The sequence below is a fragment of the Athene noctua genome, chromosome 1 (assembly GCF_965140245.1).
Source record: "Athene noctua chromosome 1, bAthNoc1.hap1.1, whole genome shotgun sequence".
Lineage (NCBI taxonomy): Eukaryota > Metazoa > Chordata > Aves > Strigiformes > Strigidae > Athene > Athene noctua.
Genome location: NC_134037.1, coordinates 9,395,594 through 9,417,543, shown reverse-complemented (window position 1 = coordinate 9,417,543; position 21,950 = coordinate 9,395,594). Strand labels below are relative to the sequence as shown.

At 40.8% G+C, this 21,950-nt stretch overlaps 1 protein-coding gene across 1 annotated transcript in view; it reads right to left on the bottom strand.

Annotated features, from left to right (window-relative positions):
* ITSN2 (intersectin 2) overlaps positions 1–21,950 on the bottom strand; it is an 87,241-nt gene continuing 65,291 nt past the window's right edge. The window contains exons 30-40 of the mRNA XM_074895539.1: positions 9,171–9,292; positions 8,164–8,270; positions 7,349–7,532; positions 6,413–6,511; positions 6,076–6,243; positions 5,003–5,215; positions 4,145–4,266; positions 3,541–3,623; positions 3,295–3,378; positions 2,825–2,998; positions 1–1,656 (exon numbers count right to left, since the gene is read on the bottom strand). Of these exons, the coding sequence (XP_074751640.1) occupies positions 1,499–1,656; positions 2,825–2,998; positions 3,295–3,378; positions 3,541–3,623; positions 4,145–4,266; positions 5,003–5,215; positions 6,076–6,243; positions 6,413–6,511; positions 7,349–7,532; positions 8,164–8,270; positions 9,171–9,292 (1,514 nt within the window). The 3' untranslated portion in view covers positions 1–1,498. The remainder of the gene's footprint in view (positions 1,657–2,824; positions 2,999–3,294; positions 3,379–3,540; positions 3,624–4,144; positions 4,267–5,002; positions 5,216–6,075; positions 6,244–6,412; positions 6,512–7,348; positions 7,533–8,163; positions 8,271–9,170; positions 9,293–21,950) is intronic.

Below are 21,950 nucleotides of genomic sequence, written 5' to 3'. Positions count from 1 at the left end.
AGAGGAGGTGGAAGGTGTTGTACAACATGTCTAGTGCTTTTCAGAGTCAGTGCCCCGCAGCTCAGCTTCTCTCTGGTTCCAGCTCCAGCGGCTGCGCAGCTGCTGTCAAAGCTGGAAAACAGAATTTTCTCTGTGCTTGTTCAAGAAGCTTCAAACTCCCACTGTACAGACACAATCTCTCAAGAGTTGCCAAGATTTAGTTTTATTTAGCATTAGAAATACTGAACCACAGAAAACTGTTAAAAGTAAGAGAGGTTCACTCAGCCCTGCAACAGGAGGGTACCCAGCTGGCGCCGGGGGGTGACACCGTCAGACATCAGTATCGCTGCACCCGCGGGAACGGGCGCGCTGCTCGGAACTGCATGCTGGGCTTTTTCAACAGAGCAGTTTAAAGAGGCAGTAAAATGCTTAGAATGTATCAAATCCTTTATAAACAAACTTTTCTGTTTTTTCTTTTTGTACCATCCCTGATTTTGGTGCCAAGAGAAAGTTGTTTCAATCAGTCTCATTGTCCAGATTTGTGTTGGAGTAACAGTTCCCCCGAGCAAACCTTTTAAACTTGTAATAAACTCTTCTTGAATTTAATCCTGTAAGTTTTTCCTCATTATTTCACATTCCCCTGTACAATAAAATATACTTTTAAAAAATCACTATGCATCAATAAACATCTGTAGACAAATTACATTAATAAACTTATATTTTACTCTCTATATACATGTTGGCAATGTCAAAGCTTCAAGATTCACATGGAGGTCTGCAAGACCAAGGAAATGTACACAAATAACTTACATTTTGGAAAAAACAAACAAAAGCTGAAGAGTATTTTTCCACATTATTGTGGGTCACAGTATTTAAAATATTTTTTTTTAGTTATTCTTCACAACCACATTGTCTCAGCAGAGAATGATGAATCAAACTGAAGCAGAAAGAAAAATCAAGTAGCAGTTACTGATTTCAGTGCAGAACTAAGTCAAGTAAAGAACTATACTTGGTTCTTAAAGAATATGCAATGTAGCGGAGACTTCTCCAGTGCTAAGGCTTCTTCAGCATTTAATCTTTACAGCTATCATCCTGAGATGGGAAGATTCCAGTGGATATCACTTTTCAGATTTCAAATGGAATGATTCTAGTGCTGAGCTTAAACCATTCCTCAGTCTATATGTTAGACTAAGTGGTAAAATATACATACATCTTGATGTCACATCTCTACTTAATACTTTTTATGGCCCTGAAAATGGAAACATTGGCATCCAAAACCAAGATATTCCAACATAATAAAAAGGCACTGAGCTATAGTACTGTATATACAGTAACATTTGTGTTTGCATAGATCAACAACATATTTGAACGCTGCAAGGAACTAAACACAACCCAGTAACTCAGAGGAAATATGGAAGCAGCAGGAACTCTTAATAACCAGCGTGGGGCAGGGAATCTTTTACAGAAAAAGTTCAGTCTGTCAGCTTCAGTTGTCCTTCATAAATTTAAAAAAGTGTTCTTAGATGAGTGTTTTCTGATCAAAGAGCTGCAGGTCAAAACGGACCCAGACTTCGCCTGTTGGAACTTCATGCAGCAGTAAATGTTTGGTCGTGGGGCCTTTGCTTTCTTGTTCTGTTCTGATTTTTGCTACTGGAACTTCAGTGCGACCCAAAAAATCTGTTGGGCAAGTGAATAAGAAAATTCATTATGCAAAGACATTAAGCTTAGAAAATCTGAAAGTGTCAGGTTAAGCAGCAACGCTGCACAGTGTATATTCAGTTCCAGAGCACCGGTCCCAAGCTTCCTGTCTGACTCGCCACCAGCCCTGCGTGTATCAGCCAGCACTGACAAAAAAGGTTTTCTTCAGAAGACAAAAATGCTATGGAATTAGGACGGAAAACATGCCTTCATGTCACAGTTTGATCTAAGGGCTTTAAAAATACAGTTCAAAAATACAGGAACACAATTTCAAATGATACAATAACTGAAGGACATATGGTTCTTCAAATGTTACCCTGTCTTAGGGCTGGAAGGTCAGAGATTAAGTGATGGAACCTGTTTACAAGTCAGCTGTGGTGCTATGAAGGCAATAAAAAAAAAATCTATTTCGGCTCAGCCAACTTTTAATTAGGCTCATATATCATTCTTTTCACATGAACAATGACCTTGAACAATTACTGCCACTAGTAGGTTTACAGTCCTATTCTGAAATTATATACCCTCTTTGTAGCAATTTGATATATATTGTGTGTGTGTGTGCATTAAAAGATTTACTGTGAACTGAAAAAACCCCAGACTTGGCTGTCCAACTGGGAGAAGCAGCCTAGTAAAATCATGTTACCTCACAGGAGAAAAGACTGAGCTACAGTTACACACAGGACAACTCAAGTCAAGGCAGTACCTTGCAAATCTGCAATAATTCATGTGTCTGAGCCCTGAAAAAGCCCTTAACCTTTTAAAGAGAAGCAACTGACTACAAAAAACATGTTTCCAAGCAAAAGATGAAAGCTTGTCAAGCTGTTGCTGTGCAAATATAATTTAGCACCTTATTTTCGGGCACCTATAGTGTGAGTGAAAAGCTTCTGCTTTCAACTTCTCTGTCTCCTCAGCCTGACAGAAAAATAATTCTGTGTCTGATTCAAAAGCCAGACCAGGATCCAACGTGCCTGCCCAGAGCTGTTGGCTCTGGAAGGCTACTGAACCTCCTGAGAAAGGAGGCATCATTTTTACACAACATTTCTCAGGAAGCAACCATACCTACAGGCTCCTGGAACTGCTGGTGAGGAACTGTGTACCCCAAGTCACAAAAGAGCATTCGTGTCCTCAAACAAATATTCACACTTACCATCGGGTGAGAACTGATCCCTGTCAAACATGGTGATACACAGGACATCCTGGTACAGGTCCTTAATGAAGAACTGGCAGTTGAAGTTCCACTTGGGGTTCAGGGTGTCCTGCAGGGTCCTTGTCGTGTAGCTCTGGGAGCCCATGCTGATTTCACAATACGGGTTGCTCTTCCCTAAAGACAGAAGGAGCAGTGGAACACCTCTGCAGCACAAAAACCTCCTTCCCTGTCTGGAGGCTGCTTGGACACACACCGACGCTGCTGTCCAGAAGATGTGGGTCAGGCAATCCCTATAGCCTAGAGCAGCACAGAGCTGGTTCTTCACTCGGCTCTCTAAACTAAATAATGACTAATTTGTTCAGAAGCTGTAGCTGAAACCACAATGTTTCCCCAATCACCGAACAACTCGCAGCAAGGCATTCCAAACATTGCAGGAATAAAAGTAATTTGACACTATTTCCTTCACTTACCATTGGGCTTACAGGCCTTTAGTTCTGTTGCTTCAATCACATGCACCATCAACCGTCCTATTCCTGAGGTTTTCTGTGAGCGAGCTGGGAACAAAGAAATAGCAAATAAATGGATTGGTTGTAACTGTAAAAACTGGCAATAGATTTGAAGAGGGAGATCCTACACAGACACTGTGTCATCCTCCAGAAAAGGCCCTACCCACGTGTCCGTGTGGATGAGAGAGAAATAGGGAACGCAGCAGGTACCTTGATAAGCCTTTTCACGTTTCTTCTTCTCAGTCTCGATGTACTGCTCTGATGCTGCTTTGATTTTCTGGACCCAGGCAGTACTGCAAAGAGGAATCCCTATAGTCAGGGTCATACCACAGGCAGGAAATTCTTCAGTATCAGCAACTCTGCCCCATTTTCTTCTGTCATTTTCTCCCCCCACGAGGTTTCAGGGGCATTACAACAAATCAGGTTAGTTCAAGGACTAATGCAGTGGAGGTTTTGGATTTAATCTTATGCCACATTTAGACATCAGCTTAAATAAATGAAGATGGAGATGCTGTTTTATTAAAGACTGCTGGGTCACATTAAAGACTGATTTTGCCGCCTAAACTATTCTTCTGTACAACTGTAACATCGAGGAGCAGTAGATGTGACTGGATTCCACTACAAAAGCTGCCACACAAGCAGAACAAAATCAGAGAAAAACTGTAATTCAAATGAGAGTCAAATGAGTTCATTTCCTGAGCAAGAGACTAAACCCTGTCCCTGAACTCAGAGATCCCCAAGTCTACTCACTGGAAACACAGCCTACAGCCATGATCAACAAGTTTAAGGTCAGATCTGCATTTTCACTACTCACCGCTCATTAATGTTGTCAGTTTTAAGCGTGTAAACTCTGTCAATGTGTGATATGTGGAAAACTGGCTCATCACTTGAAGGGTCTGTGGGCAATTTCACTAGGACTTCATTAAGGAAAACAGGCTGAAAGAAAAGCAGGCATCACTGTGGCAGCATCACCCTGACAGTCAGTGGAGACTCTACAAGAATGTTTAAATACACTGATTTACTGTAGGGAAAATGAAAGTCTTAGGACACAGGACAAATAATCAGATCACCGTGTAAAGGATGTGAGAAAGAACCGTGAGAAAAACTCCGGCGATAACCCCATTCTGTCTTCCCAGATACAGAGCTTTGTGAAAAGGGCAGGGCTGAGTAAGCAGAGCTACAGTGCAGAGCTTGGAAATCTGGGAATATCTCAGGTTCTCTGTTGGAAAGCAGACCTGAAATTTACATTTATCTCCCCAACTCCAGAATCTTGAGAGTCCATGCACTGTGTGGACACACAGACCAAAGTTTTGCACCTTTTACTGCTTTCTAAAGAAGGACAGGTATTTTCTTGTGGATGCAGGAGCTTGTGCAAACTCAGGTCAAGGCTCCTGCTTCCCAACATCCCATTCAGCTGCTCAGGCACGATGCTCTTTCTGCCCTTCAGCACAAAGTGGACAGAAGTGTTTATTAAACCAAGACACAGAAGCCTGTCCTTTTCCAGTGACTAAGCCAATGCCGTTCGTGCATGTTGGCTGCCAGCACACACCCGTGTGACAGCAAAGGATCAGGTGGGGCCAGAGAGCCAATCCCAGCAGGGAGAAGAGCATTCCTCATCAGAAGCCAGGTCCCACTGCATCAACATGACCACGGGGCACTTCAATTCACTCACCATTTTGTACATTTTGAACTGGGAGTTGGATTTGGGGCTGAAGAGTTTATCGGAGCCGGAAGATACAAACTGTTTAACCATGTAGGTGAGCAGGAGGAAGTCATTGAAAAGGAAGCCGTACAGCTCCTTACTGCTCTTGGCCTTGTACAGCTTGCCACTGTGCAGGAGTTTCCGTGGTCCCAAGCAGTTTGTAAGGGAGTTGAACACCGGTTGCTAGGAGAGACAAAACCCATTAGCAGCAGCAAGTTAATGCAGACATCAGTTCCCGTCCTCTTCACAGTGGAGATCGCTCAAGCTGCTCAAAATGCTGTTCTGGTTTGTTTAATGAATTTAGTTACAAATTAAGAGAAGGGAAAGAGCTTCATAATCTGCCATGGTATCAGCACTACTCCCAATTTAAAGGAGATTTAAGCTTTACCAGCAACACACAGAGGGGTCTGACTGGGTGAAGACATCTACCTAGTGGCCACGTTTCTGTTGTCCAGAAGCTGTGTCCAGAGCCTGCTGAGTCGGCAGTCAGGTCACATCTTATGGGTGCACAATTAGGTGATGGAACTAGGACAGACCTCCTGGGCCTGTTAAGCCCCAGTTCCTTATGCAGGCAGTGGAGAACTGTCATAACACCTCATTTTGAAGGCTGTCCTGAAAGGTACAGGAGCCTGAACCCCACATATCTTTGAGGATCTGGCACTGAGGGCTTCTGTGTCCTTTCTGTGTGAACAAAATCCCTGGGAAACACACACAAAGTGAAATTCCACAGAGTAGCACCTGACTTAGCCCAGTGGCAGCACGAGCAGAACTTCAGAGATAAGAGTTATTTCTGTTCATTTAACAGTTTAAATGGTGTCAGTTTTAAGCTGATAAATCAAGATTTTTCCACTTCCAAAATCACACAAAAACGAGGGCTCATCACATTATGGCTGTGAGCTGAATTTAATAAAAGCTTCTCTGCCAGCAGCTCAGCAGTGGATCACATTCTAATAACAGATGTGAGCAAGGACCCTATTCCCTCCCCCAGCCTTTCTGAAGTGACTCGGAGAAGTCTCTGCCGTACAGCATATCAATGCAGCTACCTCAGCAAGACCTTCGCACTGCACATGGGACTGTATCCATTCCAGCCTGTCCGAGTTCTCTTTCTCACGCACCCCTTCGTTAACTTGAGAGCACAGCTCCTCTGCACGTTCCAAGGCAAGCTTGAGGTTACTGTGGTCGGGGTGATTTTCTGGAGTGTTCTCTAGAATCTGGTATGGATCAAAAAGGGGAGAAAACAAGATAAAAACAGAGGTAAACACAGGTACTACTCCACACTCTCAGAGAAATCCCCATAGAGGGACAAGGCTTTTTTTTGCTTTTGCTATCAAGATCAAATGCAAAAGCATTCACCTACAAAACCTCACTTAGGGTACTCACACTCTTTATGAGCAGAGGGTAGCGGGTTATCCTCTGCATAGGTTTCAGGAGGAAGCTGGAGAGGGGCATTCCTTTGCAGCGAGGGTCCAAGGCAAGTTTCTACGATGCAATTCAGAGATTTAATGGAGACATTGCATTACTCATCAAGAAACAGTTGCCTCACTGCACTGAAAACTGAAACTGTCTGATCAGATTAATTTTTCCAGGCATTCCAAAAAATCCTAAGATTTTTCAGTGAGCAAACAATACTTGTATCTAGAACAAACTGTACTCAGACGCTTTGCCAGCCATAGGATCACTGCTCATGCAGAACCCGTACATTCAAAACCGTTCCAGCTTTTATTTTGACATTACAGGCTCTACTCAGGTTCAAAAAAAACCCAAAGCGATGAAACAAACGAACGCCTGATGTCAACAGTTCTGGCATTTCTCCTTTCATGGCCTCAAAGCCAACACATCAGCTGCAGTATGGCAGCAATTCCTTATTTATTTCTGCAACATGCCTGTCTGTGACACAGCACACCTCTGGCCCTGGCTGCAGCCCCACAGTTGACACACACTGCATGCCCCACTGAATTACAAGCATGTTCAGAACAGCTTTTTTCTTTCAACTCCACAGGCTCTTACCCTTCTGACAGCAGGAATTTTTGGGAAGGTGCAGACACCGGCACCGTAACTTTGTGGAGTTAGCGTTACACTGAAGTAACAAGCAATGGAAGTGGGAAATGGAGTAATAAATTAGTTAGAGAGAAAGACATGTATATAAATAAAAAGCACACACAGTGTTAACCATGGTTATCATATAAATACACCTTGGTTCTTAGGTATTTTTATAAGATTTTACTCTTCTGGGTTATTTTGGTCTGGTCGATGCTGGTTCGATGGGCTCCTGTCACTGAGGAAAGGAGAAAGCACAAAAGCTACTGAACAAGATACCTTTAAGTAGTCCTTGAAATCGGCATCTTCATCAGTTTTCTGCTGCAGCAGTGAAGCTCCATTAAGCTGGCAGCTGCAGAACCGAATGTAGGCCTGCATGTGAGACAGCTCTGCTGCTAAGATGTCCCCAATCATCTGCACTGGCATTTTTTCTCCTCCTGTTTTCTTACGCACTCGCAAGGCTCTGAAGAGGAAAGAAATCACCATCCAACTTTGCTGCCAAGTCTGCGAGGCCTAAATCAAGATCCTTACACCATCCATCTATCTCTGACAGGACACAGGCCCGCGAGGTGAACGCCCTTACACAGCACAGGCGCTTCCAGGTGGCGCCGGGCCCTGCCTGACCCCCCAAAGTCACTGGCACAACACGCTGAGCTGAACAATCTGCCTGATGGGTCTGTGGGACTGAGACTCTCCTCTGAGGTTTCTGGAACAAGCAGGATCAATCTCTGCATTCAAGCAGCATTCCATTTCAATGGAATTGTCTCTCCAGAGTTTATTTTTAGAGAATAAAAGGTTGCTTTGCAGAAAACTGGGAAGAACGCCTCCTGTGCACATGCTTTTGCGTAGGCTCTGTTTCTAAGGTATTATAGCAAATGTGCATCTGTTCTTGCTGTTTATTCCACCCCTCTCTCTCATAAAAACTCCCTCTTTATGAGGTAGTCTGAATGCATTTGGCTGTTCTGAATGCATGCATCACAGGCAATAATCAGCAAGGACAGAAATATTTACTGTAAAATCAGAAAGCTTCCTGGAGAGAGGAACAAGAGAATAAAGATGAAGAGGAAAACATAAAAATGCAGATAAGTACTCACTTCAGTAACTTTGTATTTGACATGATGAGTTCCTTCCAGTTAACAAAGATCAGCCCCATTTCTCCTTCTGTGAGACAACCCGAATCAGCCATCGGTTTTTGGAAAACCTGCAGTCAAACAATCAGAAAGGTGAGCAATTCTTCAGAATCAAAAATGACTCAGCCTCATTTAGCCTAGCAGCGATCTCACTTTTTTTCTGAATGCTCGGTGTCCAGTTCCTCAGAAGTTAAAAGCAATTCCTTACTAGCACTTGTGACAGCTGTCACTATTTTTCCTAAGCGTGTGACCTCATTCTGACACCGGCGCCACCATTTGCAAAGCAGGGACAAGCACTGGGACCTGCAGCCTGACAGTTCAGCAGAGCATTCCCATGATTTCAGAGTCAACTGCTACACAAATTACACTTACACATCACATCCATCCCCATATCCAGAGCAGTCATAGTCAACCTGCGTGCAGAAATACAGCTTCTTTCAGAGGCCCTCAGTGCAGTACCTCTGGATAGCAGAATACCTGTGTAACTCAGTCTATTTAACATCTTCAGCACTTCATCACTTCACCACACAGTTGTTCTACACAGAGACGCCCAGCCCAAGCCCACCTAATGCTGGCCTGTTCCTGCCCTGCCTCTAGTGAGATGGTCTTGCTTCCAGAAATAAAACTGGAGACAAAAGCAGATGATAAACTTTTATGGTGCTTATACACCTTCTGTCTTGAGCCTGTGCAGCTCTGCTAAGACACCCTGGCCCAGCCCATCATCTTTACACCGAGCTCAAACACCTAAGAACAGGATTTGGAAAACAGGAAGGTGCTTGTAGGACGATGGCTTTCACAAGGGGATGTTTTTGCCTGGTGGACAACCACGTAACATTCGCTAGAAAAGAAGGTGTTCACACACCATTCTTCCTCTAGCATTTCACAATGCATAAAAATCCCTTTATTGTCATTATTCAGTAGGACAGAGGTGTTCTTATTCAAAATGCATTTTCACATCCAACACATCTCACCTCTAAGACGAGCTGAAGATCATCCATGTACCTTTCTTCTGTCTGAATGAGTTCGTGAATGTAGCCCTGCCTTTTCCTTTCCATCGGCTGCATGGTGTCAAGGCTCTGGAGATCAGCACACCCTACAAGAAGTAAGCCAGAAGTTTAGAACACACTCAGGTCATCAGATCTGATGAATTAACAAAATTGCACCAACATACACCAACCTGTGGTTCAGACTATATACTCAATTGTTCTTTTTAAACACCCTGCCCACACCAGCAGCAGGTTTCAAAATCGAGTGATGCAGTGATTGAACCCTTCCCCCTTTATGTCATTTTTTCAGTCTGTTACCTTTTTATTTCTTTGAGCATCCCTTGTTCTTGTACTGTGATGTTGAATAAGAATTCCTGACTTCCTGCCACTTTGTCTCATGATTTTTCTCATCTCTTCTCCTTTTCTGCCATACTGTTTAAAAACTGTGATTTTGTCTTACCTTATGCCATGTCTTTTGTGAGATGAAGTTATCTAAAATGTGTCTGGTTCTGACTTAGGACATTGCACCTTTAATCTCCACCCCTTTCCTAAAGTACTCTGCCTTGGCTATTAATTTATAAAACAAACCACCAGTACAAATTTGTAAAATTATAAAGCATAATGTTATAGTTGCATAACTTCATAGCTGCAAAACTTTTTTTTCCTCATTTAGAAACAAAATGAGCCTGAAATACGTCGAATTCTTTTTATGCATCGAGTATGAAAGATCAAAATCATACAGAGGGACACACAGACGTTCCATGACACAAACCCCAAGTTTTCTGTAATAACATGCAGACCCTACAGCTTCACGTGGCTTTTTCTGTACTGTACATATTAGTAGCATGACAGCAATGTTTGAAATTTAGTAACTGAATCAAAAACTGGTAAAAACAAAGTGGAGCACATGTTTAGATGAGTAAAGGAGAGCCCACAGTCAAACTCTGATCCCATGCTAGCAGAGTACTGCAAAGTAGCAGGGTGGGGAAAAATAAAAACAGAAACAGTTACAGAGCATTTGAGAACATACATTTATCACTTGATGTGATGGCATCGGATTTTAAAAAAGTGTGAACTGTGGATTGTGCAGAATAGCAGGAAGGACATCACAGGGACACTCATTTAGATCTGTCATTTCTAGAGGAATGATACTTTTTGAAATTTTACAGGTGTCACGAAAGGCAGTGTGACCTACAGCATGAAGGGCTACATCTCCCTTGCCACTCTAACACATCTACGACACAGAAGGTGACTTTATTCACTGCCAATGTATAGATCTGTTTATGGGAAGGCTGCTCTAAATAATGAAATTAAAATGGTTCGTAATAAATCTGGGGGGAAAACCACCCAAGAAACAGTAAGCATTTGGCTAAACTTGATGTGACTGTGGCCTAAGGAGAACCTCGTGGGCTTGTGCCCTTCCTGCTGAACAGGCATCAAGCTGCTCTGAAGAAGCAGCATCCTTCAGCAAAAGGGAAACACTTGTCAAATGAAGTTTTATGACACCATTTGAAGTATTTGAACAGGGAAATCCTTTGAACACCACAAAGAAGTAAAACAGTAAAGACAATAGCTAGATTTAAAATCAGGACTTTTCAGTTCTGTTTTGTACCCCTAAGGAAGATCACAGATCTTAAGCTTTCTGACAAGATTTGAAAAAAAAAAAAGCCACTTTTTATGCACAGATCTGGGATTGCAGCTCTTTTGATCATGCAGAATGCTGCTTCTGGTCTTAGTTATCCCCAAAGTTACAATTAAGCCAAAATTAGGTGAGGAAAAGGAGTAAAGTTACAGATCAAAGTGATTCCTGTGAAGTTTGGTATCTCAATCCATCAAGATGGACTGTGGCCAATATGTGCTACTTCTGGATTCTAGCCTCATCCTTTAGTCTGTATAGGACTGAGTTTAAGCCCACTTGGTTCCTAAGACATAAAATTTGAGGAAAATCAAGGGCTTGCACAGTAACCAGACTTTATCTGTCCAGATTTGGAAGTCTCAGCTTTGACCATGTGGTTCTCTTCTCTACTGCAAGGTACACTCCTGCAGCAAAAGCAGGGACAGACTGAAGCTCCTGTTGCTGTTTGCTTGTATCTCAGAACTGTGACAACAACCCACACGCTCAGATTTGTGTCTGTCTCATGCTGCCTACTTGAAGTTGAAGCAAACACTGGAAGGAAAACAGGCCTTTTTATATGGACCTAAAATAGGTTTGGTTTATAAGCTCATTATCAGATACAAAAATGCAATTAAATTAACTGGCTCCTGCACTAACCTTGTACTTGGACTGTCAGCTTTTGGGAAATGGATGGGTGCTATCTTATATTTAAATAAGCACTAGTGAAAATGCCCCAAATTCTGATGGGTCTGATAATACTGGCGTGAAAACATAGTACACAATTCACACATCTGATTTTAGAGGGTGAATTCAGGCATTTGGATCTGAAGGGAAGAAAAGCGAACAAGACAAAGAATAGAACAACCTGCCTAGCACATTTGCCAATGCTTTCCCAAAGTGGGCATAGCAACCCATAGGCTCACTGGTACAGAAAGGGTGGACCTGCATCTCTACTCACTCTCCTCCCCCATTCCTGTTCCTTCCTTTCCTTGCATCAATTTTGGCACTTATCTGACTCCCAGCTCACATCCTGGCAGCAAAGAAATCCTGATGAGAAAAAAGAAAACAGTAGTTTTCTGCTAGTTTAGCAGCCAGGAATGTGCGTGGAAGCAATAAAACTGCCTTTTTTGGCAGCAGAAAGCTGTTGGTTTGGCTTCTGTCTTGTAAAGCTTCATCCCAAGCTCCCCATACAGCTAAAGAAAAGCAGTGAGATTTTGGGGAGCACCTGCAGAGGGGACTCTCAGCTGCCCTCGCTGGGGGCTCACCTCCCTCTGTTGACTGGGTAAGAGGTTTACATCACCCTTGGAGGACAAGCCAGCCCACTTGTGCCCCCCAGAGCAGGGTACTGCCACGCTCTTCAGACAATCTGGGGCAGGACCTGCCTAGCTCCCCCTCAGAACATTGTCTAACAGAGCAAGCAGTGGGTGTCTGCTATGATACCTCTGAAACTCAGGGCATAGCAAGAGAGGGATGTCTACTACAACGGTGGTACCTTTTGTGATAAATCCTGCTCTCCAAGGCGAGGAAGCAGGTGTCTTGCAGGGGCAGGGTAAAACAAGCTGGAGAGTTTATAAACAGGAAATCCCAGTCTCTAAAGTTGTGTTTAAAATTATACTTCATCTCCAAATATACCTGAACAAGAAATACTTTCTTCTTACTAACATAATTAACCCTGCGTGAGAATCTACTGAGTTTCACAGTCAAAAGATCTTCTTCTCTGCAGGAGATTCAAATGCCTGAAAAACATGGGGGCTGGGGGAGAACAACTTTCCAATTACTCAAATCAAAAATATGAGTATGTTCAAGGGGAACAATGACACTTTCTGAAGAAATCTTCAAATGAAAGAAAGATGAACAAGACCTAACACCATTTCAAAACAACCCCCACCTTATTTTTTGTTAAAAAAAGGGGAGTGAATTAAAATTCTTTGCTTAAAAGCCAATTCCAGAGAATTTAAGTAAAAACCAGATCGATAAAAGGCTTCCAATGATTCCCAGATCTTCTTGGGCACTGAGTGCTTTGTCCCCTTCCCCAACAAACTTCCCTACAATGAAGAATGAGAAAAACACCTTAAAAATGACCATTCTGGAAAGTCAGCTTAAGCCTCAAACATGAGTTAAGGCACTTGTCCTGAAGGATCTATCTTATATCAGAGGCCTCACTGCTTTGGGTCACCAGTGAAGAGTATGTAGTATAAACTGCATTTGTAAGGAAATAGCTTGGTTTGTTTAGGGTTGTGAGTTGTTGGTTTGGTTGGTTTTGGGTTTTTATTGGAGTGGGAGGTGTTGGCTGTTTGGGTTTGGGGTGGGTTTTGGTGGTTTGGGGGGGGTTGTTTGATTTTTACACTTTTTGGTTTTTTGTTTTTTTTTTTTTTTTAGTTCAGGCCAGTTGATATGGCTGGAAAAAGAAGATAAGGGTTGGGTTTTTTTGCCTGTATTAGCCTGCCTCTATTTTCCCAGGCTACCATAGAAAGACTCCATCTCACCTTAAGTACCATGGTCTGGCATTAAAATAGTCCCCTTAGTCCAGCCAGAGAACAGACTGATGGTATCACAGGACATCACCCATAGCCATTTTACAATCTCTGCTGGCACACATAAGGCTAACTCACTTGTGATGTACTCCTGTCACTGTCTGTAGCTGTCAGTAGTCTCTGTGCCTACTGAAACCCATAAAAGGAACTAATCCAATAAATCTGTTGCTGTGGAAAAGCTGGTTTCCATCAGGCCCTGGGAAAAATAATAAAAACTTTTATCTGATCTCACCTAATCAGTAAATGCAGTATACTCTCTCTGCTACAACATAAAATATTTATGATTCAATTTTCAAGAGGTAAAAAGCAAAATGAAGTCTCTCCGCCACAAAGCCACATAACATAATGCTCATATCAAGCTATTCAGATGGGAAAAAGTCCTCCACAGATGGACAAAAAAACCACAACAGACAAACTAGATCCTTTCATGTGTCCCTTTAATAAAATACATTTGCATAGTTATCTTACAACTTTGTTTAAAAACAAAGATGAACAATTGCCTCATGCTAAGCAAGGCCTGCATTTGCATGTCTTAACAATCATCCCCAAACATTAATACTCTAGCTTGAAAAGAACAACAAAAGAAATTTTAAGGCAGCACACACCATTACGTAGCAGTTTTATTAGTTCATTACATTGAAGTAGCATGACCCTGTAGCAGCTCCCAACACTACTACAGGTCAAGGTTTGTCGGCATTCCTATGAGCAGACTTATTTACAAGTGTTTTCAACCCAAAAATCACACAGGGGTACGATCTGACCAAGCATCTAGATGGCATAAATAGACTGGTAGGAGACATTTCAATTATTACCATGTAACTTTTTTGATGGTGTTTTACACCTTCTGCACTCCTAACTGTAACGTTATTAACGCTGACATTACGATAGTGTGCCGTATGCTTTCACAGCCCTTCAGGATCAGTGACTAGTCGCACACCCCAGCCCTGAAATCAGGTCTTGGTGGTGGCACAAGACTTTCCTGCATAGATCCAACTGCGGGATCAGGAACTCAGCTCTGTAAACTAAGCTTTTGTAAAACTACACTTCTGGAGGTTGTTAGTCCATTATGCAAACTAGGCAGCTACAAAATTAGGAAGCATTTCAGTACCTGTTCTTGTGCATTTACAGCATCGTTTACATTCTTGCCCCCAATTACACCATGGCTCCTAATCTCTGCTGGCCCACAGGAAACAATATTAAGCAAGTACTACGTTGCAGGCAGCATCGTATTTCGCTTTCCCAGTTGGCTTCAGTTTTAACTGTTAACCCTGTGCACCTCTGAGCGACATTTAGATTCTCATCTCTTGACTGGGGACCATCAGTTTGACAAAAATCTCTATTTTTCAATTGTCCTTAGTTCCAAAGCCAACCTTCTTCACCCAAATAAGGGATGAACATTTGAATGCTAGTTTTACCTGGCTGACTGGAATGAGAGCTGAACTCAACTCTACGGACTTTTATCAAAAAGAGTGGATTGCACACAACCAGAGAAAAAGTAACGTTTTTGAAAGAAAAAGTCTGATTTAAACCCAGCTTCTATTAGCTACACCTCTTCATTGATACAGAACATTATTTTAAAATAATCTTGCCTTAAATATATCCTTGGCATAGTCCTGCCTCTGAATGATCTGATGTATGTATTCAATTCTTTCTGTGCCAGTGTGCAGAGGAGAGCAGCGCTCTCAGTGATTGTGCTTGAGCTGTGTTAGGCAGACTTTTGCAGTAGAGACAAATACTGAAGGATAGGACTATGTCTCTTTCAATCAGCATTATTAAGGTTTATTATTATTATCTTTGTTATTAGAGAATTTAGAACGTACTCAGGTAATACTGAAACATGAAAAAGTAACCATGAAAGCCCCCAAATGCTTCATTTCAATACTCATCAGTTCAAACTGAGGGGAAGCTGTTTCAATAATTATCTATGCTTATACCTACATACCCAACAACAGGGGTACTTGTGTGAAACTTGACCTTAATACTACCCTGATTGCCAATTGTATCAGTTAAAAAGTGGGTAGAATGCCAGTTGGTTTTGGAAAATGCCATGTAACTATTTCCTAGAACATCCCAGGTAGGATGTGAAGTTGTTTTTAAGTTTTCAAAGACAATTAGTGGTAACTTGGCATTCAAGAAAAACTGTCACTGAACACTGGGAAGTCAGTTTGGCTCAAATCCCTCAGGTTAACAGTGCCTTTTAGAAATGAGATCACCTAATTATTAGATTACAGTAAGTGATTGCCTGATGCCACTGGTGTAGCACTACATGCTTCAGCCTGTATTAAACAAGCTTTCAAAGTCAGAAATTCAGAGAAGGCAGTTCAGGGTGATTAACATATTTTAGTAGAAATACTTAAAATGTAGTTTCAGAAGAAAATCAAGTCAGCTAGAATACTTTAGGAATTATCTAGCACATTATTTGCCTACAATAACATGATTTCATTCTATAATAAAATAAGGTTTAGACAAAATACATCCAGAATAAAAATCCATTTGTACTTTTATGTAGGCACATTGCTGTAGTCCGTATTGCACAAAAGATATATCTCTGAACTAAAGGGCACATATACATTATTCGATCAAGTATATTAAATACATAACACAGAAATTTTGGAGAAAGGCTTTTAAATCTCTGCAATTGGACTAACCTTTTCCTGATAGTACCTTCACAACATTCATATATATATATATATATATATATATATATGTATATAGTAAACAAGCAGTGTTTTGTAAACATTTCTGATTGCATAAGTGACCTTTAACGTTTCATAACCAAGTTCAGGAAACCAACTAAATTAAATACCGTGTCTACTAGATCTCTCCTGTTGTTACAGGAGCACAGAACTACTTAATCAGACAAATAGTCTCCTATTAAATTAACCCTTTTATTTAAAGGGGTATCAGAGTTATAGTCCTGAAATCCTGGTCCCTCCCTCCCCTCAAACTAATAAAACATGGACACCTTTACTGCACCATACTGCTGAAATGCCATAACTGTACCTTTAAGGACCACTTTTGAGCTGAGGTGTATGGTTCCATTTCCTAAACCCAAATGCTCTGCCTTCAGCTCCAAGTGGCTGTTAGTGTTTGTTTTTTTTTTTTTTCCTGGCAACACCTCTTTATCGAGGTTACCTATGTACTAGGCTGCTAACTTATTTAACAAAGAGCAGCAACTTTCAGACGGTACTTTAAGTCACTGCAGACCGTAGCCAGATAAAAACACTATTCAGTATTGTTAGCTATTTAATGAAAAGAGACAGGGAAAGGGCCTAGCAGCACAGAGGCTGTGTAACTACTTACTGCAGTAGCTAGTACATGTTTGCTAAAACTGAAAACAAATATGAATTATCGGAATAAACTATTTAAAGTAAGGAGACTGTTTAGGGATAGGACATATCGAGCTCGAATTCCTGCTATAGTACTACTGTGAAGGAAGAAAAATTTCAAATATCCTCCACTCTATGCTTAATTCTTTCCCCAGTTAAAAAGGGTATTAAAAGGCTGTATGGACTGCACCAGATCTAAATCTTAGATCTTGCAGCATGTTTGTAATCACAGTGCCTATCAGCAGCAGAGACAGGTAGGGTTTGTTTTCTGGATGAGCCTTGTAGGCTGCCAATTTTAAAAGCTCAATATGTAAGAGATTAAATCAAGTCCATTAGAACAGTAATGAGTGAACATTTTAATTCTGCAAAGTATGTACATTACAACATAAAAGAACACAACTGCCCATTCAAAACAGCTCAGAAACTGTGCAAATAGTGGGTCTTTGTGTGTCTGCAATCCCACCATGCAAACGATAACTTGATATGCATGCTAATGATCTACGATTATCAATACCAAAAAAAAATACTGAAGGAAACAAGAATGAACAGCAGTGAAAGCCACACAAAGACCCACTATCCTTTCTGCTTTTACAAATCAACTGTAACTGTAGATTATAAGAAAACCCAGAAAAACCTAATTTCTTGACTGGATCTAACGTTCAAACGAAGCAAAAGGATTGTGTCAGAGATATGTGAGCAGGGCTGGCCACCCTGCCTCCACGCTACAGTCAAACTTGGATAGTGGGTCTCTGAGGTGCTTTCACACTGGAAGACAACATTGGGTCCTAAAAAAAACAAAAAAAATGAAGGATAAAATGAACATAAATTTGAAGAGTGAAACATATGAGTTCTATGGACAACGACAGAACAACACCGAAAGGTCAGAAAGGAATGACAAACATTCAACTTTCTGAAAACAGACATCATGAGCTTCCAACTCTTGCAATTTCATACTTATAAAACACACACAGCTTTAAGTACTTGTGACCAGTCATCACTGACTCTGAAAAACACTTGTAGCTGATTTACTCGAAGAGTTTCTTCCCAAGGAAGACTTCTGTTATGTAGACTCAACTACATAAGGCCAAGCTCTAGGTTTTTTTTTAAAAGGCAATGGCAAAATTCCCTGAGATTTCAACAAAGTTAGGATTTCTCCTGAGAAACTTGTAATGAGACATTAGAAAATCAAATAAAAATTAAACTTGTAAAGGAAAGACTCACTGGAATTTATTCATATTGGCACATAAAAATTAACTTGTTTGACTCCGTTCTAAGCCTGAAATAAATTAAAACCTTGTCTCAGTAATATGTATCCATGAAGTAGGATGCACCACATCACTCAATACACCCACTACACCATCTACACGAGGCACTGCAAAGTCAGGTTAAATGCAATGTATGACGTAGGCTGTAGCTGCACACACCTTGTGGGCAATCCAGAGACTACTCCAGACCCCAGGATTTCAACCTGGAAGCTTTATCAAGCCTGACTGACAGTCACCAAATAGTTTTAGAAACACAAGATGACTATGTTACTATGAACTAAGGGATTGATTTTGTATTTGATCCTTGGTAAAAGGGGTAAAATTCTGGAACTGTTGAGTAAAATCTTAGAATAAATTATTAGTCTTCATGTGTTAAAAAATTAATGTGGACCTGCAACATGCACCACCTCAAAGCCACTGATACCACAAACTCTTACTACATAATCATAAAGAGAAGTTACTTGGCAGTAAGTAGAGAACTTCAAATTGTGTTGCCCATATATAGACACAGAAATGCACCTGCCACAAGCATGTCCATAAGTTGTTTTTTCACTATGAATACCCTTGAAAGTTGGTCAGCTTCATTCATTAGACAGTGGTGGCCAGGAATTACTAATGATCTTTTGTGCATGGAGATAAACTTCCAGAAATACAGATCTTTGTTGAAAGGACAGGACTTGCTCATATATGTAACATGTCACATCTACATGTAAGGTTTGGGGAGGAAAGAAAATAGGTAGATCTAGTGGTATTACTATAAACATCAAGTTTGTACCTAAGGAAATTCACACTGTTGTCATACTTGTGTCAAGAACAGTCTACAGTGAGGATCTGTTCCCAGTCTAACCAACTTTTGTCATTGTATTGAAGAAGACAGAGCAGGCAGGTCTACACGAGGGCAGGAGGTGTTTTTCGGGCTATGGGGACTACCTGTAGCTCATGTCTGAGCACCTGAAGAAGTAACTTAGATGCCTGAGGAACTGCAGCAATGCTAGGCTATGGAAAGAAAAAAGAGTGAAGACAGTACGTACATTGGAGAAGTAAGAACTGGTACACCATTCAGTTCTATGAAAGCCCAGTCTCACAAAGGGAGATGAGATACCTCAGGTAAGATGAGCTAGAAGCCTTGGCACACTGAGCACAGGTATATCCACCTGGCTGAGTTGTACAGCCCTGAGCCAGAACGTCTCTGAGAGATGAGCACATCTCTAACACCAAGAGATATCCAGCAATCACGTATGCAGAGGTAGCTGGAGGATCTGTTTTGCCTCCATCTGAGGTACGTGAGGGATGAAAATATCAACAAAAGAAAATATAAGAACAAAGCTCAGACTGGTCCCATGAATAAGATGACAAACTGAAAAAACCTATTTCACTGAAAAAGCCAACAAAGAAGGAGAGAACAAGTTTCTAAGAGAAACTGTTTAAGGCAGATGCAGACTGGCTGAAATAACAAAATTCTCTCCAGATCAGGCCATTGGGAAGAACTGTAAAGCACTAAGTGCACCATGCCTACCTACCCTGCCTTACCCAGCCCTTAGCAAGAACGTGAAGAAAACGTAGACATGTCCTAAACAGGTACTGGCAGTACACAGAAGATCTGACCCTGAACGGTGGACCAAGCACAAGCACTCAACTAAGAAGAGAAGATGATGAGATTATGTGTATTCCTTTACTTTAAATCTATAGCTATTTATATGTTGAAACCTTCTGTGTATCTTACTTATTCTTTATGATTACTTTAGTGCAAACATTTAGAATAAGGGCTATTAAAATGCCATTAAAACATGAGTAAGTCTAACCATCACCAAGGTCACTGAGAGCATGACTCTTGAATATTCTGTGTCCTGCAATCACCCGAACTCAGCTGTATTTAAAAGACCTGTTAACAGACCTATAACACCCTTAATTGATGTTATTTGTTTTTCCTTGCAGAGACCCCATGCTAGTATGTGCAGCTACACCAGCAGGAAAATTGATCTTGTCAGCACAGCTTACTCTGTTCAGAGAGCTTTTTCAGCAACCTAAGAGGAGAAACATCTCACTGCCCCAAGTTCCTTCTTTGCTAGGGAAGTTTGCCATTACAACTATAACCAGTAAGTTCCAGGAAAGACTCTGGATACAAAGGTGTATAGTGTTTAAATCTGAGGGAAAAGCAGAATTTTCCTAAATTGCAAAATTATTTGGGTAAACCAAATCTGCCTGCTCTCTTTCAAATACTTGACCATCTAGAAAAGACAGTGGGAGAAACTGCTATTCTTCAACAGAAACATTACCATACTCAGATTAACAGTTCTTTAAAATATAACAAAGCATTTTTTTAAATTATATTCTGTCATATCTCTAAACTGGTCCCTAGAGGGCCACATCAACATTTCTGTGGGACAATTCCTTAGTGATTTCTCAAGAATACTAGTGATAGTTTCTGCACTATGTTTAAGTAAGAGCAAAAAATATTTTAAGGAAATCCAAGGAAGTTTTGAAGTTCAGTGAGTACGTATTTAAATATTTCTCTGGTACAGAGGAATGGTACAGCACTAGCATACTGCTAACGCAACTTACTAGCGCAGGCCTCACACCATATGAAAGCAGCACAGCTGAAATCTGTGTAATGATGATATTTGTACAATGCAGCACCTGAGCTGTTATAACAAGCCATGCTGCTTTTCAGCAGGCTCTGAACTTTAAAGCAGGATTTTTCCTGAAGTTTCCAAACTTTCTTTTTTAATATCACAGAAGTGGCAAATCCCAGCACAAAACTGATATCTAAGTTAGTTTATTTGAAATACTCAGAGAATTTGATTTTAAAAAAAAATTCAACATACTCTTCATACACCAATAGGTGGGTTTTGTTAATTAAGCACCAGCATATGTGCTTCACAGCAGACTAACTCATAGACAGACGTTTAACAAGCGAGTACAGGTGACCTGGTGCACGTCTACTATCTGACTGTCACTGGCTGACCTGCGTCAATACACTTTCAAAGGAAAATTGTGTTCACACAGCCACAGCTTTATGTGGATGGAAATATTTTTACTCCACAACACTGAAATCTGAGAAAAAGCCTAACAACATATCAGCGAAAAATAAGAAAAACTTAATCATCACATCTGAAGTTTCCAATTACAATGTGGTCTTAGCACTGCTTCTGTTTAAAATTAGTGGTATATATAATCACCTTGCACTTACCACATTCAGCCACATAACTTTAAATGGCAACACATGGTGTAATAAACTAGTATCTCTATAATTTTTGAAAATTCAGGAAGCTTTAATACTCAGCCAGAATCTTAATTTTATAGCCCATCTGGATTTAGTCTATACTACTGCCGCAAAACTGAGATTTTATAAACCACAAAAAAACTTTCAAAGTATCACTTTAATGACTTGGATATGCCTAATCAAATGAATGTTAAGTTCAATCTAAATGCAGAAGTTTTTGACATCACAGCCACACCAGCCAGAGGCATTTAAAAAAAATAAAATCAATGTGTTACAAAATGTGAGCAGAGATGCATACTGTTTTGCCTAAGTACCATAACAAGCTACTGAGGGAAAAATATTTTAATTTTCCAATCCAAGCTGTACCTTCATTATTGAGTTTGTGAATTGAGAACACAACTACGTTGATCAAATCTTAGGTGCAAACTGGTTGTACACACCAGCTATAGGCTATTAAGAGTTAACCAGACTTCTGGATGTACTTCTTTATACTGAGAAAACTACAAATGATGCCTCAGGAAAAAACATTAAGTGAAGGGACAAGGCTTGTTATGTCAGAGGAGCAACTTTTGACATCAAGATATGTTCCCAAGCTCACTGATGGCATGGGTTGATATAAAAGTTGGTTTAATCACAGGGCCCCAGAATGAAAAGCTGAGGGAGCAAAAATGGTGGAGTGCAAGTGGGGAGGACACCAGAAACCTTTACTATGTTTACATGAAAAAAGGCAGAGAAAATTTTGACTGTTGGATAGTTATATATTCTAGCATTCAGTTCTCAGCCCCTGCTGATAATATTC